Source organism: Chinchilla lanigera, unplaced genomic scaffold (genome assembly GCF_000276665.1).
Source record: "Chinchilla lanigera isolate Chin_1 unplaced genomic scaffold, ChiLan1.0 scaffold00015, whole genome shotgun sequence".
Taxonomy (NCBI): Eukaryota; Metazoa; Chordata; class Mammalia; order Rodentia; family Chinchillidae; genus Chinchilla; species Chinchilla lanigera.
Genome location: NW_004955416.1, coordinates 27,826,883 through 27,846,576, shown reverse-complemented (window position 1 = coordinate 27,846,576; position 19,694 = coordinate 27,826,883). Strand labels below are relative to the sequence as shown.

Here is a 19,694-nt window from a genome sequence, read left to right as displayed (position 1 = left end):
CAATGGCCATTGTCCAGTACCATGCTACGGCCTATTAGAAACTGGGCCGTAGATGGGAGAGCCAAGCCTTATCTGTGTCTACAGCTGCTCTCATGACTTGAATCATTGCCTGAGCTCCACCTCCTGTGAGATGAGCAGCGACATTAGATTCTCATAGGAGCTGGAACCTCGCTGTGAACTCCGCTGGTGAAGGATCCAGGCTGTGTACTCCTTGAATCCTCACAAAATCACTCCTCCCCTGCATGAACATTTCTCTGCATGAACTGAATCCTGGATTAAAAGTTCCAGAGCCGGTAGAAAATGGTCCTCCATGAAACTCCCTGGTGTCGAAAAGGTGGGGACCACTGCTCCATGGACTGGAAGTTGGCAGTGCCTACAGAAACTACAGGTGCGTTCCCACTTAGGCCCCACTCTGAGTCCTTCTCATGGAGTTCTTTGGGTGTGTGTGTATGAGAAATCACCTACTCTGGGGCATCATGTGTGATTGCATATGCACACATGTTCTTCAGAAGATGTCCTTTAAACCCTGGTGACTTCTCACAGCAGAATTGTACATGCATGTGAAAAAGAACGAAACAGGTATCCACAGACAAGTATAGAAAGCTCTTTGAGTTCTTGTTAAGGAAAGCAAAGTGCAAAACGGTAGCGCTGTTATGGTATTTTTTGCATAAAAATAGGGGAGAAATCAGAATATATAACATATTTGCTTGTATATGCATAAAGAAATTCTAGAGGGATGCATCGGAAACTGAGACCATGGGGTACCCATGGTAGGGAAGGGCAAGGACCAACTCTCTATGGGGAGGGTAGGAAGGGTAGGAGCGGTCCTTTCACAGGAGTAGGACATAGATCCCTGTGAATGTACTCCGCTTGAGAATGACAACTGCAAATGTATCCAGTAATAGCTCAGGGTCCTCTCAACTTTTCTCTGCCTGAACTGAATCCTGGATTAAAAGTTCCAGAGCCTGCAGAGCCTCCTCCTTCCTCCCTGGGGGCAACAGGGTTCCCTCCAGGGCCTTCCCCCATCCACAGGTCGTGACTGGCTGCTGACCCTGTTCTGCCTGGAAGACCTCATCTGTGCATGGAAATCCTGCACATCCGAGCTCCTCTCCCTGGTGAGTCCTTAAGAACACATTGTTCAAATCTAACAATCATCCCTGGAACTATCAGCTGGTGCCTCACAGACAGGAAGAAGGACCTGCCAGGAAGTGAGATGACAGGAAAGGGCCCAGAACCAGAAACACAAAAATGTGGGCCCCAAATGGCCAGCGCATCACTGTGCTCGGCTCTCTCTACCAGGGAAGATGCCTCCAGATCCTGTCCTGGCCAGGTGGCCTGTGTCATGTGTTTGTGCCTGGTGGCTCAGCTGCCGAATAAACCTGAATGAATTTGGAGCCTTCCAGCAAGCAGCTCCCCAGCAGTGGACACGGATCTAGGTCAGCCCACTCGTTTACAGGCATGAGACAGACAGACTATTTAGACAGCTGTAAGTTCTCTCAGAGTAAAATCTTATTACCATAGATGAAAAAAGCACTCTGGGAGGGAAAAAAAAAAAAAGACCAACAGCATCCTAAAATAATATGCTGAGGTTAGTCAGCTTAAGTGAGCTTTCAAAAGGACTTTGAACCGAGGCATGAAAGTACGAATGAAATCAACACCCATTCTCCATGCAGCTGCTCTGGGGACAGCCTCATGTATCTGGTATTACAAGTCAAGACTGGAACCTTGGAAAGACGTACAAATAATGACAGGGTAGGAAGGGGTCCTTAGGAGGGGGATCAGATCCCATATGTCCCACTGATTCTGGATTAGCTGTAGAAATCATGGTGGATTCAATAATGACTTGTGGTCATGTTTACATTCAGACCTGAAATCCAACCAAGACCATTGATTACTCTATGTCACTGGCTGCCAAGTTTGGGACCACAAATGAAGCTTCTCCTCTCCCATGATCACAGAGCATCAGAGTTGCAAAGCATTGAGCTGGAGCTGGGGAGGGGAAACTGAGTCCAAAAGAGCACCCCGCATCTCCTCTTCCCCAGCCAGAGTGCCCCCAGAGATGACTAAGCAAAACTCTTGAACACGGTCTTAAGTCCCACAGACATTCATGCTACCTAGGTCAGACGGCTGTCATTTCATGTTCCCTCCCTTGAAAAATAACAAAAAACTTTCCTGTATTGAGTACTTCCTAAGTAATGCAAGTGTCGTAATATTCTCCCATTGCTCCCATTTTCCAGGTGAGGAAACAGGTGGACGGAGCATATGACTTCTACAAAGCCACAGAGCTATATCCGAGCTCAGATCCACAGCTTCCTGTGCAAACACGTGGTGCCAAAGCAGTAGGTAACCAGGGAGCTTCCCAAGTAGATGCCGGGGGTAAGTCATGGACATGTGTTTTGAAACTTCAGGGCTACAGCAGGACTTTGGCTAAAAGTAGTGGATTGCTGCCGAGCTCCATTTTCTTAATGCATGGGATGGTTGGGCTTGTTCTCTTTTAAATATTTATCCATCTGCTCACTTCATAATTAGCAAGAAAGTGATACAGGATGTGCCCTTTTAAAGAGGTTATTAAACCTCATGGCTATGGTCATTTTCAGCCGTCCTTGGCTGCCCAAGCCAGTCTCCAGAGACACATGAGATTGCTCAAAACCCATCCATCCCCACAGCTCTCCTTGCGGGATTCTTTTGGTTTTGAGGATCATCTTGTGCCATAACGCATGTGGGCTCGGGGCCCTCTAAGCCAGACTGCTGTCCGAAGCTGTCCAAGGATGGAAGGCAGTATTCTGAGATGGCCTCACGCCCTGGGGACAGCTCCTTCACCCAAGGGCCTGTGCCTCTGTGTGTACAGCCTCTTTTTATAACCCTGCTGAAATCTGATCAGCTTCTAAACAAAAGCCTGAAGTCCTTCCTTGGAGAGCGACCCTTGTGGCATTACTGACACCGACACCCGGATGGGTAGGTTACCTGGGGCCCCTGTTCAGTCTTGACGTCGAAGGGGTCTCCCACGGGACGCTGCTTGGCGTACTCCACGCTGCGCCTGACGAACTCGGCGTAGATTTGCTCCTCCACAAACACTCTGGAGGCAGCTGTGCAGCACTGGCCTTGGTTGAAGAACACTCCCCGATGGGCACACTCGACTGCCAAGTCCACTGGAGGGGCAGGGGTGCGGGCGAGGCAAGAGGAAGCAATTAAGTTGTTAGAGCAGGCTTGGCGACAGCTGCAATTCTAATTGCCCACATAAGAAAACAGGCCCCAGGATGGCTGCATTTCAGAAATTAATTTTGTTCTCAGCATTTCCCAAGGAGAGAGTACGGGAAAAAGGACTTCAGGTTCACCAACTTTGGGGTTAAGTAAGTCTTCTGACTGCAGGATTTCTCCGTACCTTTAATATGCTAATGAGCCCAGATGTGGGTACCACTCCCCATTTCATTTACCAATGGGACCCTCTTCTCCTCTTTTTTTGCAGGACAAACTAATGTTCTCTGGCAGGGGGAAAAGTACTACTTTGCTATGTACTGATGTAGGCAACTGGTGAGAATTTTTAAGGAAATCAAACTTTTCCACCTTGCGTGAAGGAGGATCTTAGGAAGTAAACTAACACCAACTATGACTCAGAAGGGTAAAAAGGCATTGTATCTGCCTGCAGGCTGACTGAATTCAGAGCTAATGCCTAATTAAAATCAGCTACTGGAACCTAGTGGGCTGTTTAGCCCAATCTTTGGGGAGACGCTGGGTGGGAGAGATGGCAGTGGGATGTCCTTTGCACAGCTGGCAGGGCTTCTAGTGCTCCATGCCTGGCTGGCTTCTCAGCGCACCCTACACTGTCACTTGCTCAAGAACAGCGGGAGCCATGGCTCTGAGCACAGGCAGGTGACCCATCCGAGCTCAGCAGGCAGCTCCGAGGGACTCTGCCCTGGCTTTGAGGAGGGCGCTGCTCCTTGGTAGGGCTGTGTGTGAAAACTGTAGTGGCAGCAGGACATCACTGTCACAAGATCCCTGGTCCTCCTCAAAGACAGCACATTCATTTCTTGCACCCTGCTGGAGTCAGGGTGGTGGATAAGGTGGCAGGAGAAAGGTGGCATGCTACCCATGGTACTATGTCAGGGTTTAATTGTGTGGATTGGCACTGCCTGGACGAGGACGAGGAGGAGGAAGAAGAGGAAAAGGCAGACAGTAGAGGAGATAGTTCCACAATGTGTTTTCATGAATCCTGTAAAGCCGGCCCCCAAATGGGGCGCACCCTGGGCTTTAGCTGTGGTTTTCCTCTTTGGGAGCACAAGAGGGTGAGCTGAGGTACAGGTGGGGTCCTCAATGCACAACTGGAGTCTTTAGGGTGGGAGCCCGAGGCTCCGAATACGGGTCACAGCAGAACAACACCCAGAGCAGCCTCACACGGCCCCGAAACCATCAGCAACACTAGTGACACTTTCAACAGAGAGAAGCGCCAGGCAGGAAGAGGGCAGCCTGTGTTCCCGCCCTTCCCTGGAGCTTGTTTCCTCTCCCGGTCTGTTCCCCTGCTGAAAACCAGCTTCAGGGAAAGGAAGTAATATCAGTCATTTACACCTAAGTGAGAAATCTTGCCAGGCTCATTGTTTTTTCTGGGATATTTGGGATTCTAGTCTTATCTGAGTGTGCACTGGAAGGCTTTGTTCTCTGTGACAGGTATTTCTGGCACCCTGGACAGGTGGAGGAGGCTTTTCTTTAAGGCAAAGGCACTTCAGGCTACTTGGGAAGTCACACCTTGTGACAGCTGACCTTGCCACAGGTGAACAAACGCCCAGCGTGGTCCTTTCTGCCTGCTCTGGACACGGCAGCCAAGAATAGCATATACTGTATATTGTGTCATGAAGTTTTAGTGAGACACGAGCTGCTCCCAAGCTACTGCGCAGGTGGCTTTCCCAGGCAAGAGGTGGTACAGGGGGAGACGGCACACAGACCACTGGTTTCTTTTTTCTTTTTTTAAGGGTCAACACCATTATCAAAGAAAGACAAAGAAAAAGACAACGAAAGAAGAAACAACTCTTTTTCAGTCTCCACTCTCACTCTTTTCCAGAGAACCTGAAGGCCCTGTAATAGCTGGAAATGTACGACACCAAATGCCCAGGAATGGGGAACACCTTCCCACCCGCTTCTCCTTGTCCTCTTGCCCCACACCCAAGAGGGGACGCTGGAGGAGAAACGGAACCTCACTGCTCCCTGTGGCCCCAGCTCCAGCTGGGCAGGGGCAGAAACACGAAGTCCCGCCAGCTGCCACCTAGGCCACGCCCCTTTCAGGTGCAGTTTTCTATCAGCCACAAAGCCGGTGCTCTGTTCTCCCCCTGCCCAGCATGGCCCTGGAGTGGCGGGCAGGCTGACCCAACACGGAAAACAGCCCCACTGTGTGTCTGTGCACGTATGTCTGTCTCTCCCAAATGGGTCTGAACTGGGTCCAGAAAGTGGGCAGAGATCTATGGGGGCTGGGCAGAGACTCACGGTCGGCATCGGCGCACACGATACAGGGGTTCTTGCCCCCCAGCTCCAGCGTCACCCTCTTCAGATTGCTCCGAGACGCGGCTTCTTTAACCAGCTTTCCAACCTTCAGGAGGAGAAACAGGCCCAACGAACGTGAACGTGGCCAAACCTGGCCCAAATGCATACACCAGGGAACGTTCTGGACGAGGCAGCACTGTGTGAGTGGGGCCACCTTCCTCTGCAGGGTGCCCCAGGCCTTGACACTAGCTAGATTCACTCCGTGGTCTTGGCAGCACCTGCTTGCAAACAAGACCGTGACTCCTGAAGTCCACATCTTAGCTGACCCACTTCTAGGCGTGAGTGAGCGCCCCTGGGGCCCAGAATTTCCCCATGGCATAGCAGTCTGCCCGCCTGCTGGTGCTCAGTCCCAGTGAGCCCTACTCGCAGTGCAGGGAAAAGAGCTCCAGGCACTGAGGGGCGGCTCTCCAGGCCTTGCTAGTAACAGCTAAGATCTGGGCAGCTCAGTGGGGAAGGGAGCTCCGTGTGGCTCTGGGGTAGTCCAAGGGAGTCTTCCAGAGTCGGAAGCAGCAAGGGCAGTGACTCTTAGGAAGAGAAGGTAACAGGCTGGAAGACTGCGTGGGGTACACTACAGATAACAGAGAAAATAGCAGCACTCAGCCTCCTATGAGCGGGTACCTTGGGGGCTTCTCCTGTCTTCGTACACCGCTGGAGAGCAGGGCTGGCCCCGTGCACTCTGCTCCCTTATCTTGGGCGACAAGTGAAGCCAGGTGCCTGTACTCTCAGCACTCTCAGAGGCTGAGGCAGTAGGATCACAAGTTCAAACCTAGCCTGGACAGACCCTGTCTCAAAATAAAAAATAAAAAGAAATCTGAGGCCACGCACACAAGGGAGCGTGGGCTGGGCGGCAGCTCAGTGGAAGAAAGCACTTGCCTACCATGTACAAGGTCCTAGGTTCCATCCTCAGCACCATCAAAAAGAAAAATAATTCTGTAAACTCAAGTCTGGTGGCCTCAGTGAGGTCTGGAATGGGTCCACAGTGGCAATGTGTGTTCCCAGGGAGAGCTTGAGAGCAAAACCAGCCTGACTGGGCTCATGATGTATGGGGAGTGTCGAGCTGCGTTCTTATAGCTAGAGACAGCAGGGTGACCCAGGCAGGAAAGTACCCCATAAGCACCCCATTATGGAGATGCATATGACTGAGCAGTCCCCAGGGGTCACAGAGGCCACTTTCTTGACCTTGGTTGCTAAGTGAGGGGCGCGCCACCCAGCTGGACCCATGGTCACCTAGAGAGAGCTCAGAATATCTGCAGAGAAGCTTAGCAGGGGTAGGGCAAACTTTGCTACTGGATCAGATGACAGAGAAAGATTGAGGGGCTACTGGGGGGTCAGGAGTCAGGGTCCTGTCCCCAAAGCCAGAGGTAGAGCACCTACTCCACTCAGTATACTGAGCGGCACTGATTTTAATGCTGTACCTATGACATGGTGAGTTTAAATTAGGGCCCAATCTGATCACAACCTGTAAGGGTGACAACCCTGGCTGCCAAAGAGGCAGCATCCTTTGTCAGGGCTGTGGGAAGGGGCTGTGGGCTCCTGGGCAGACCAAGGAGGAGGGATATGGAGACACTTACTGCATGGGAAAATTCATTTATTTTAAGTACAGAACTTTCTCATTAAAAATAATTCCATAGGTAGATGTGTGTAAATGCAAAGGGGAATCTGTTTCCTGTGACCCCAATACTCAGGACACACATAATAAGGAGCCATAGTAATTTCTTAGGAATCCTTCCAGAGAATTTCTATATGTATGCATGCATGCATGCACGCACGCATGTGCACTTTGCACACACACACATGGAGGCATGCACGCACATATACAAACCATGTTTACTACTGGGATCATATTGTACATAATTTCCTATGGTTTGCTTTTTTGTACCCCACAACAGATCATAGGAATCATTCACTGTCTACAGAATGACTGTAAAACATTTCACAGGTTAGGTATGACAGATTGAAACTATGTCCCGAATGTTTGTGGTAATATTTCTCCAAATACAGTAGCTGCTTTGAAAGGTGATTTCTGAATCAAAAGTTTTTCACCTTGAAACTTTTGATCGATACCACTAAACCTCACCTTCCACCTTAGGGACAGTGTCCGTGAGAGCCTATATCTTTAATAACACCATTTCAGTTTTTACCAAATTAAGAAATAAAAGGGGAGTCGGATTTTTATTTGAATGTGCATTTCTCCGATTGCTGGTGATTACTGTTTCTCTGATTACCAGCAACTAAGTTTACTGAGCATCACACATTCATATTCTGAGTTGCCTGCTTCTCTTCACCACATTTATCTTTTTTCATTGCTTTGTAGGAGTGCTTCACATAGGCAGGGCAGCACACCTGACCCTTTGTTTTCTCCCAGCTTATCAATTATCTCTTAGCCTTAATTATGACGTTTGTCATATGGATGCTTTACGTTTTTATCTTACATCTCAGTCTTCTTCTAAGGCTTCTGAGTTCTATTATATATTTACTTATATTTACTTACTCCGGTTTGGAAACCGGATCAATATATATTATATATTTACTTACTCCGGTTTGGAAACCGGATCAATGACTTTTAACCGATCTTACATATTAAAACATGGCCACACTTGAAGAAAAACAAGTCACATTTGAGCTTCTCAAAGGAGACATTTGGGGTCTGGAATAGGTGCCCGCTTTTGCCCCTGGCCTGGGGAGTTACCTCTGTGGACCCAGTGAAGGCTATCTTGTTGATCTGAGGGTGAGAAGAAATTGCTGCTCCCACTGTGGGCCCAAAGCCTGGTACGATGTTCACCACGCCTGGAGGGAAGCCAACCTGGGGAGAGTGGAGATGGCATCAGAGGAAGAGAAGGTGCAGCCCTGGCACAGAGAGGTGCATGCGCTAAGAGAGGCTGGGAGCACAGAGGCCCTGCAGGGAAACCCCGGGACTCAGGCACCCTGGGCTGCAGACACCCAGGAGCTGACCTAGGGTCCTTGGCCCTGCCACCGCCCAGGGTGCAAGCTGGGTCTGTGGCAACCCTCCCCCTTTCAGGGAGGGCTTCCCACCTTGCAGGGCTCTGAGCAAATGTGCAGTGAGGCCACAAGGTGGCAGTGGTCCTCGTGTAGCAAGGCACCTTTCAGTGCGCATGTGCTGTGTGAGTCCGTGTGTGTGAGCACATAGGGGTGTGTGTGTGCATGTATGCATATGTGTGTGAAAGCCTGTGTGTGCATATGTATGTATGCATGCATGAGTAACATATATGAGCGTGTGACTACACGATTGGTGTGTGCATGTGTATGAGCATGTGTATGTGAGACAGTGCATGAGTGTGCATACTGAGGGAAGGAGAAGTACCTGGGTCACACTTCTCAGGCTCCAAGGCAGCTGCAAAACACCCTTCTGGAGCTATAGCACTCATTTTTCAATCTGCCCCATTTATGTTCCAAATGGGGTAAGAAACCATCCCGTGTCCTTTACTTGCTAATCTTGGTTCACACCGAGGATGAACACACCTGGTTCTTTCACACTCACACCCATGTGTGTACACACAAGGCCTCCTCCTTCACCAAGGATGCCACAAACCAAGTGAGGTGGAAGATGTCTTCCTAAGGTGCCCTGCCTCTTACTGAAAACATGTTATTTTTAAAAGCCAAGATTTTAGCATCCTAGGCACTAATTTTTAACAGTTATGATGTCAGAACCCTCAAGCCTCAACACCTCAAGGACCATGTTCTATATCACTGGTCAAAGAGAAGTGAAAACTGGATGATTGTTGGCTGTCCGGCCTTGATCCGGGTGTTAACCCAGATGACGAGTGAAATGAACAGTTCTTTTCTCCTGTCCTTCTTTTCCTACTGTTTCTTTTTTCTAAATCTTTGCTATATACAAGCCAGTGATCAAACGAAGAAACTATGTCACCAGGTGTGTCTGGGAGGAGGTGTCCCTTTGGGCAGCTGTTTCCCTGAGTTGTGGCTACTTGGGGCAGGGGAAGGAATTGCCCACGGGCACTGATCAGAGGCTGGCACTGCCAAGGTTACCAGAGGAAAAAAGGAGCATTTCATACCTCACCAGTGCAGAGCCCAAGAACCTTCTGGACATTTGGCTCCCTCTTGGGTCACCCCCCTGCAGATCCTCTAGACAAAACATTGAGTCCTAAACCATAGGTTTGAGCCCATAATAAGAGTGACGCGTTCTCATTAGGACCACTGGGAGGAATGGCATTTCTTCCAGCTCAGTGACCACAAGCAGGAGGAAGACAAGCACAGCCGCCAAGCAAAACACAGGCGTCATTCCCTTCCCACTCCACAGGAGCCGGCTGCCACTGTCACGTCTTGTGATGCTGACCCGGTTCCCAGAGTGGGAATGTTATCAAGAGCACATATTTCCTTTTTGGAAGTCTCACCTCTTTGATCAGTGAGCCGAGATAAAGCGCAGTGAGGGGAGTCTGCTCCGCCGGCTTCAGAACCACGGTGTTCCCACAGCACAGGGCGGGTGCCAGCTTCCACACCAGCATCAGCAGGGGAAAGTTCCACTGGGACAGAGCACAAGGAAGAGCCTTGAGGGCCTGGACACACCCCTCCCCTGTCCCAGGTGCCCAGGGACGCCTCCGTGGAGGGCATGTGCTTCTCATCTAGATTTGGGGCTTAAGAGGTAACATGAGAGTGGACAGTGATCAGACAGCATCCCTGCTGTTCCCTTCCAAGTGGGCCAGCCATCCCCACACCTTTGAATTCCTACTGCTTGGGAAACCTTTCTTCCTGACAAACAAGTCTTTCCTATCCTTCAGGGTCCAGCCAAGAGACTGGCTCCCTGTGGGTCTTGTCCATTCCTGATCTCTCCAGCTGGAATCCACCGTGTGTGCGGGTGCCTCGCTAGAGCCAGTCAGTGCCGTAGAGCAGCACTGGGCATGAACCATCTTAGGAGCCTGAAAGCCCTGAGCTCCATGCTTCCAAACACTTCCTCCACCAACAATTTTCTGTTTCCTCAACCAGAAACTTGTTCCAAAGAGCGCAGGGCAGTGGGGTGCAACTGCTGTACTTACAGGGGTGATGGCTCCACATACCCCGATGGGTTCGTGCCTGGTGAAGCACACAACATTATCATCTGAAAGAGAGGGGACAGGGCAGGGGTGGACACACTCATTTAAAGAGGGTGAAGAATTTCAAGGATAGAAAGGCAAGAGAAAAAAAACCCAGAAACCCACACGGGTGCCAGCACTATGTCCAGTCTATTACACAAAGGAGTGATTTCAATTCAAGTTCACAGTGAGTTAAAAGGATTAAAGGCGTAGCTCAGTGGAAGAGTGCTTGCCTAGCATGGGTGAGGTTCTGGGCTTGAGTCTCAGTATACCCCCCACAAGGTGAATGAGTTCCTTAGAAGAAGACTCACAGTTCCACTGTGGGAGGGAGGGACCACTAAGGATGCATTCGAGGAGAAGGTCCAGCAAAGGGAGGTGACTGAGCCCCAAAGAGACCCCAAGGGAGGCAAGAGTGTGTCCTGCCTTGGCTCACCTGTGGGGATGGTCCTGCCCTGGATTTTGTCCGCCCAGCCCGCAAAATATCTGAAGGTCTTAATGCAGCCCTCCAGGTCAATGAAAAAGGCATGGAGGAAGGGCTTCCCAGTATCCATCGTCTCCAGGGTCTGCAATGACAAGATGGCAACCACTGCAGATGGGGCTTTCTTTTCTTTCAACTGTGAGGTTGTTAAAGAGGGTGGGAGGAACATCGTCCTAAGATACTGCTGTCTAGACCTCAGTCCTCTGTGTCACTTCAGAACGCACAACAGTGAGCTGAAACCCAACTGGACCAGATTGGCGAGGATCGCTTTCACTGCCAAACCCCTGAAGCTGGGGGCTGTGCTGCAGCCTTGTGCTGCAAGGCTCACTTGAAGCCTTGGTGGGAAGGAATCCCCGTGGGCTTTGGGGTCTTCTGTCCAGAGCACAGGGGCCTCAGCTTGTGACCTGGACACCTGGGCTTGTGCATTCCAGGGAGCTGGAGCGAAAGCAGCTTCTTTTACCAAAAGAAAGGGAGGGCATTGGTTCTTTTCTCTCTGCTGAGCTCGTCAGGGTGGCTGTGGGAAGAGTGACAGCCCAGAAGGGTCATGCCATCAGCACAAAGATGTGACGCTTTCCTACTGCGCTGTGCAGCCGGATGCGGAGTCGGGAGAGGAGCACGCTGGCCGGCCGGCCGTGGAGGGAGGCGGTTCTCCAAGTGAGCAGCAGGCGCTCAATGGCAGGGATTCTTTTCTATTTCCAGCCTGGGTGAAAGAGAACTCCTTTGTCCCTCAGACAAGCAGCTCCAGTGGACACCAGCACTGTAACCGCCAGTCATCAGGCTCTGCAGGAAGTGGCCACCCTGCCTCATAGCCCAGGGCTGGATTCCTGCTGAAGCATCAATGGAGTGGGATGGTGATGTAAAAAGGAAGGAAGGGCCCTCCTCTTAGACAGGGCTCTGACCCAGATGCATGCACATAGGTCCCATCCTGAGCCACACGTCCCAGTTCCTGCTATAACGTGTAGACACTCAGGCTAACAGACCCCAGTGATTCAGCCACGCCCACCAAGAGAGCCAGCCCTGAGTTCAGAGTGTCTGCGTTCACAGTGACCACTCTCTGGGGGGCTGCCCCAGGGTATGTGCATCTTGGAAGGCTTGCGATGCTTTGGCCTCCTCTGTCTGACCCCTGCTAAAGGGCTGAGCCAAGACCCCTCTTCACAGGAGGCAACCACGTCTCATAAACACTAGCTCAGTGGCCTGGGTACATTCCTGAATCCCCTGCCCTACCCTCCACCTCAGTTTCCAAATCTGTGAAATGAGAATAGCAATGAGACCTCCCTCCAAGGAAAGAAGAGAGAGTTAAGGGAGTCAACACGATGGCTGATAAAGATTATACTTTTCCTTTTAGGCACAGATCGGGGCTTGGCAGTCTTCACCTGGGGTCCCAAGGAGACAGGGCTGTGAGCTGCCAGGAATGACAGGACTGGCCTGGGTCCTGGGCTTGTATTCCCACCTGCAGCAGTTACCATTCAGGGAAAAGTCAGTTCAGGAAACAAGGTGACATCCAATAAACTGTGCTTTTAGCTTCTATTGATAGACATTCCAAGCTGGACTTTCATTTTCCCAGGAGAAGCCTAGCAATTACAAATGATACCAAAAGGTCTCTAGGACTTGTCTATTCTAGACAATGTCTGCCATGGACCAGGAGTTTATGTTGGCTCTTTTTTGGGGCAGGAGAAGGAAGAGGACTTGGATTTGGCACTGTGGGTAAATTCAGGGGATGAAGCCAATTATCTGCCTTTAGTTCTGCCTTTCTACTTTTGGTTGGTTGAACATGGACAAGCTACTTATCCTCTCTAGGCCTCAGTTTCCTCATTTCTGAGATGGGAAAATAAATACTACAGGTCAGATGCCTGCAAGCCAGGTACACCGTGAGCAGTCAACAAGCATTAGCTGATTTTTTTTTATCATCAGCTTGGCTGAGGTTTCTTATTGGAGTAGTAACATAATTATTTGAGGCTGTCTTTATGGAATCTATCCAAGCAAAACCTAGGTTACAATAGTTTTAGACAGAAAATGCTGTAAAAAAAAAAAAAAAAAAGTTCACAGGTGAAAGCGTACACAGGACTGAACCTGGGAAATCAAGCGTTTGCTAGTGATCGGAACAGTCGCCTCTTAAGCTTAGACTCATTGTCATGGTTCAACCACCAGTAAAGCAGAGCCGCTCCTAAGATTATTTCCTTTAAGATTTAAGAGAAAAATGTGCCTTTGGAAAAATTAATCCACGGCAACTCTCAGATGCTGAGGAAGGACAGAAAAGTGCTGGGCACCCTGCCCCCGTGCTGTCCACACGCCCAGGCTTAAAGCCAGGGAGCCCAGAAATGGCACTCAGGTTGAAAAAGAGAATCTGCAGGGAGCTCCCAAAACGAGCACCCAGCGAGCCAGAGCCTGGGGGCAGGGTGGCTCTGCAAGGGAAAAAATGTCGGGGCCACCGGATCCCGCCACACGCGCATGCAGACAGAACAACTGAGCTCCATCAGTCCACCCAGCAGGCAAGAGTGTGGCAGAGCAAAGCACTTTGCTGCTTGCAAAGGCAGGAAACCATATCGAGGTGGAGCATGAGGGGCACCTTCCTAGGATGCGGTCAGAGTGTAAAACCACATTTGCCAGTCATTCTCTCGTCCCCTTCACGTTGTGGCAAAGAACTGGCTTTTATTTCTTGTGGGCTACCTGGTCCCAATAGCAGAAGTGATTTGCTGGGTGGCGTTCAGAGTTCCCGCAACGCCCCTGTGTCTGCTATCAAAACACAGTCAGGCTGGGACAGTGGGGCAGGCTGAAGGGAAGGTGGCCTTGTAGCCGCTGCACCCAGGACGACACTGACACTTGAGGGCAGGGTGGGGAGGGGTGCCCAGGGCACATCCTCTGAGCCGGCTATTAGGCCACACGGACATTGCAGACTGATGAGCTCATGCTGGGGAAAACAGAAATGTTTTTGAAAAAGCCAGTTTGGCAGCTTGGGAGTTGAGACTGGCTTTCGGGTGCGGGAAGAAACCAGTGGCTCTGTGTGGAGAGGAGCACTACCCTGGCAAGGAAACGCCTTCATCGGGATTCGGGTGAATATGCCCACCTGAACCAAGGAAGGGAGGGAGGGAAGCAGAGAGGGAGGAATGGAGTGCGGAGGGAAGGCAAGAACAGAGGAAAGAAGGCGGGGAGGAAGGAGGGATGGGAGTGTGTTTTCTGCACAGATGCATCCTCCGGGAAGCACAACCAGGACTTCTTCTGCCCCCCAGAAACACAATGTGGGACAAAAGCAATGCCGGAGTTCTGGCCAACACTGCCCTTTAAACGGGCGGCCATTCCACTTCTGGTTCCCAACATCCGAGAAACCAGTTTTCCAAATCAAAGGCCAAAAAGGAGATTTCCTCTCCTGCAAACTTGTTCTCAGGCTTTGGAACAAGTTTTAAAAACAGAAGTCCTAGCTGTTCAAGGACTGGATGAGTTGGTTGCAAGAGATCACAAGGCCCTCAGTAGACCTAAGATGCCCTTTGGTCACCTGCCTCAGGTCCAAAAGACGGGCTGAAGTTGGTGTCAAATAACATGCTTTCTCCTTACTCAGGCCTCCTCAGCCCGTCTCACGGGAGCAATCTAGTGTCAGGGGCTGGACTGCATCGACATCCCCACTGCACAGCTAAGGAATTAAGAGACCTAGAAATTATTGCCCAGTGAGCCACGTAGCGGGGGTTGGAGCCCCGGCTTCACAGAGCCTTACTGTGACGACCACTAGTATTGACCATAGCTCTCATCTAGCTATAGTTTACTATTAGATGCCATGGACCCTGCTGAAGGTGCTAAGTGGATTGTTCTCACACATTTAGATGTCATTATCAGTGACAGTTCACAGAAGAAATAAGCCCCAGGAGCTGTAGATAATACTCAAAGTCATACATTTTATGTTCTTTCCTATACTTATGTACTCGGGATAAGATTTAACTTATAAATCAGGAACAGTCAGAGATCAACAACAGCAATAATAATAAGATAGAACAATAACAGTTCACTATAATAAAATTTAGGAATTGCTTCTGGAATTTTTCAATGAACATCTTTGAGCCATGGTTAACTGTGGGTAACTAAAACCATGGAAAGGAAAACCTCAGTGAAAGGCGGATGACCGCACTTAGGATGAGGTTAAATTTAAGTTGAAAAGAAAATGTGAATAAAAAAGATGAAGTATCCAAAACCCAGCTGGGAGCAGGAGAGGGCCCATCCTGAACGGGACTGTCTGTGACTGTCCCAAGTCTGCCAACTTCCGGTGCAACTCGATTTCCTCAGGCAGCCTCTCAGTCAAGAACTGAATGGCTGGGGGCAAAAGTCTGACTTGAAAACAAGGACGAAATCTGGCAACACGGATGCCCATTGCACACCTCAGAGGACAAGCAGACCCACAGCGACCCAAGGCCAGCACTCTCCAGGTTGTCTCCCATACTGCATGAGGACAGTCCGGGGAGGCCCTCTCTTCCCCTTCCTGTCCCCAGGAGCCTGTACTCACGGCCAGGATGGCACGGTCCCTCTCCATGAGGTCGGCCAGCTGGTGCAGTAGCCGGCCACGGCTCAGGGCATCCAGCCGGCGCCACGGGGAGCCCCTCTGGAAGGCAGCTTGAGCGGCCTCCACAGCCTTGTCCACGTCGGGCTGAGTGGCCAAAATGACAGAGAGAGAGAGAGAGTGACACCTTTGAATGCAACTAAGTTGGGGACTGTTTTGCTACAGAGGACAGCAGCATTGTGCTTCTGTCTTGAGGCAGAGCAGAGGAAGGCGCAGGAGGCAGATTAGCTGCAGGGAGCAGTGAGTTTTTAAATAACCAAATGGCTGGGAGCTTTCGAGTGATTTTTTTCTTTATGTCTAAGTTTTTTCAAGATTTCCATAATGGCCAAGAGTCAACCTCCTAATTATAAGAGCACTTGAAAATGTAAAGTCACTCATCTTGCATATTTTTCTTGGTAACTCAAGGAATGAGATTTCCCTCATGCTGGCTAGTTTGTCTGACCCCACAGACAAAGGGGAAATGTCTGTCTTGGTTGCATTCCAGACAAGAACGGTGGTCTGGGGTGAGAGTAGGAGATTCGGGCTTCTGCAGACTGAAGACCTGAGCACATTGGAAAAATCTGCAGGCTGGGAAGGGCAGCGGCGGCCAGGAGGCCTTTGTTCTGCCTTCAGCCTTACGTACCCTGTGGGGGCGGAACTGCTGCACTGTTTTACAGACCAGGATAGAATAATCACAACAGAACCTTTTTTGTTTTTTATTTTTTGCAGTCCTAGGGATGGGGTGAGAACTTTGCTGGAGCTGCACCCCATCCCTGAGCTTTCTTCTTAAAGTGAGATTTAGTAAGGGGGGGGCGTCACTGCTCCCTACTTTCACAAAAATAAGCTGCCGGGTCGGTTTGCTGTCAGGCCATTGCTCATCCCAAAGGCTGCCTCGCTCCCTAGCTAGGGTGGTGCGGCAGGCCGTGGATGCCGGAGACAGGCAGCGACTCCACCAAAACTGTCTCCAAGCTTGCTGGGTGAGGGGCCCAGAAGCTTTGGCCAGGGAGATGCACGAACACTGGATTCCTTGTTCGGGGCTCTGGGGAGAAGGCCAGGACTTCTCTGGCGCCGGGGGACAGGATAGCTTCTACCTCCAGGTGCTTAGAGCAGCTACCCAAACAAGTGAAAAACCAGAGCCCAGAGCAAGGTCTTGGTTTCCTCTCTAACACCTGTATGGGGACCTTGGAGACCATTCAGTGGGAATCCCTCCCACTCAGCATTATGCCCTCCCTAGCGGGAGCTCACAGCTTCCTGTGTGCGCCCCTCTGCTACTTCCTTGGTCAGCAGAGCTGAGCATGAGGGTCCACGTGGAGGGGACCTATGAAAGGTGTGACGCTGGGTACCTCACACAGATCACAGAACTGTCATGGCGGTGGGGACACTTTACCCACACATATTGCACCCCACACATTTCAACATCATTGACGGAACAGATGAGGAATATCCGCCCAGCACCTGTAGCCTCGGCAGCCTCAGCTACTCAGGAGGCTGGAGGATTGCTCGAGCCCAAAAGTTCCAGGCCTGCCTCGGAAGCATAAAGAGACCCCTGTCTCAGGAAAATCAATCTGTCCAGCACTCAAACAGTGACGAATTATTCACGTTTCTTTCTATAGAAGAACTTAACCTCTAACCTTTTCTTCAGTGGCCCTTCCATTCAAAATACACTTTATGGCTTTGAAATGTACCAAAGATATATGCAGAAGTCCCTTAACTTCTTTAAATGATACAGACCCTGCATGAGTCCATAGGGCTGTGCAGACTATAGCTTTCTGTGATCACGTAAGTGGCTGATAGAAATCTTCCTGATATGGGATGTTATTGCTGCCCCGCATACCACTTGGGAAGCACGTTCTTTTTTCCTTCAAGTGTTTCTTTTAAAATGTCTCTTGCCAGAAAGCTGCATTTAGTGAAACACACCAGCCGGAAATGCTTTCTGGAAAGATCCTTTAATGCCTCCAGGTTCAAATCATTGATAAAAACCTTTCCTTTAGCTATGTGACGCAGACAGCTGAGGTCATCCTCTGAGATGGGGAAACATCTATCAAAGGCGGTGACTCTTTGCAGAAGACCATCTGTAATTGATCCCATGCTAGGCTCTGTGTCTGAGCTGCACATGGCAATGACGGACTGGAGCAGTTACCCAGGACCTATCCGAGGGTGGGCCCGATCTAACTCCTAGCTAAGCCGCACTGCTTCCTTATCCTTCATTTATCTACAATTGAATTACTCGGACAGGGAGGGGGAGGACCCACCTTATCTCCTTCTTCCACTTCACATATTTTCTCCAGAGTTGAAGGGTTGTATGTGGCGAACTTTTTTCCACTCTTGGATTCATGCCAGTCATTGTTGATAAATATCTAACCGGGAAAGGAAGTGTAACAAATTAGGTTTAAATCAAAATCATATCATTTCAACATGCTAAGGACCTTAGGTAACGTCTTGTCCGCCAGCTTCCCCACCGTTCCCTGCTCCCTCAGGATGTTTTACAGATGAGACTGGAGGGAGACGGCACACTCAGAGTCACCTGACCAAGCGACTGGCTGGGAGCAGATCAGAATGAGCACCCAGGTTGTCATAATAAATCCAAAGTCATTTAAAACTTTTTTTCTAAATAACGATAATTACTATTATTAGCAACATATGATCATTGTATCATTTTCTACTTAATAAAAGCCAGTGTTGGAATACAAAGCTGAATATCTGGGGTAGAAAAGTTTTCAAATTATACTGAGTGATAAAATGATAAAGCAAATCACCACTGAGAACCCAAGAAATAACCCACAAAAATCGCTTCCCTGGGAGCCTCCATTTTCCAGACTTGCAGCTGTGAATAAGAATGTTTAAAAATAGCAGACATCCTAAACAAACCCAAGACAATTTACAAAGTTCATGTGCTGAAAGGTGTGCACTATTACCTTTCAGTCTGCCCTAAGTTCCAATTGCCTACAAAGGGTGGCATTAAAGGAGAGGAATTTGGGGAAGGAAAGAGGAACAGAAGTGATAGATACTACAGGAAGCATGTCCTGGCAGCACGGAAGTCCTGGCTGCCCAGGGAGAGGACAGAATGCTGCTGCTGCTGCCTCTTTGGAGGCCTCACATCTCAGCCCCTCATGCTGAGGGAGAATACCATGGGAGGAGTGGCACAAAGTATTCCACCCAGGAAAACACCAGTCATCATTTCTAAGGACAGAGCTACCTCTCCCAATTCCACTTCTGTATCTAGATACATATCACACACATAGCTTTACTTCTTCTTTTTGAATTGTTTGAAAGACGAATTGTGTGACTGCAGGGTTAAGTTCAATGACTATGAAATCAATTCATCCAGAACACTCCTGGAGGAAGACAGGCAGACCAGAGACGAGAACCGTCGCTTGAGTCTGCAGCTTGGTTATGAGCTTTCTGTTGGATCCTCTTGTGACAGCTCCGTGGAACACTGGGACAGAAGCTGAGGCTGCCCCTCACGGGGACCACGCACGGGGGACAGGCTCTGGCTGGGCAGGTGGCTCCAGTGCGTCGGGCCTGTCCGACTTCTGGAAGCTCAGCACCTTCCATGTGAGGCCAGGCCCCCAGGGAAGTATACTAGGAAAAGGCCAGGCTACAATTACAGGTTTATTCTTCCAGCTGAAACCAAATCCAAGAGTTCACTTTTGCCATGCAGCAAGTATTTACTCAGTAACAGCAAGAAATTAATAAGTGGAGAAGAGGAGTTAAGTTAGTGTGGAGAAGAAAGGGCAGCCAGGAAGAGAGGCCCATTTGTAGGAAGATGAAATTTCGTGGGTTAGATAATAGAGACTGTCAGGGAAAATTGCTGATTCTAAGTCCTTCCTGGTATCAATTCCAAAGGGGAGGGAAAATGAGAAGGTGGCAAAACGGAATATAAATGGGGGGGTGGAAACAGACTGCAATGATCGGATGTCTGCTATACTTCATCTCCAAGCACACGCCTCCAAAAAAAAAAAAAAAAAAAAAGAAAGAAAGAAATTACTCAGATGTTCATGACATTGTTCTATAGTACTTACTAGCTTGTAACTTAGAAAGTATTCAAAATGCTTGACTGTAACCATATTTCTCCAACACAATGTTTCTAATTTAGCAGTTATTTTCTTTAAACTACTAGTAA

At 49.7% G+C, this 19,694-nt stretch overlaps 1 protein-coding gene across 1 annotated transcript in view; it reads right to left on the bottom strand.

The window, feature by feature from the left end:
* Aldh1a3 (aldehyde dehydrogenase 1 family, member A3) overlaps nucleotides 1-19,694 on the bottom strand; it is a 34,502-nt gene that overhangs the window by 11,536 nt on the left and 3,272 nt on the right. Inside the window, exons 2-9 of the mRNA XM_005381642.2 lie at nucleotides 17,824-17,928; nucleotides 15,539-15,679; nucleotides 11,008-11,137; nucleotides 10,539-10,600; nucleotides 9,900-10,028; nucleotides 8,219-8,332; nucleotides 5,473-5,575; nucleotides 2,965-3,149 (exon numbers count right to left, since the gene is read on the bottom strand). Coding sequence (XP_005381699.1) covers nucleotides 2,965-3,149; nucleotides 5,473-5,575; nucleotides 8,219-8,332; nucleotides 9,900-10,028; nucleotides 10,539-10,600; nucleotides 11,008-11,137; nucleotides 15,539-15,679; nucleotides 17,824-17,928 — 969 coding nt within the window. The remainder of the gene's footprint in view (nucleotides 1-2,964; nucleotides 3,150-5,472; nucleotides 5,576-8,218; nucleotides 8,333-9,899; nucleotides 10,029-10,538; nucleotides 10,601-11,007; nucleotides 11,138-15,538; nucleotides 15,680-17,823; nucleotides 17,929-19,694) is intronic.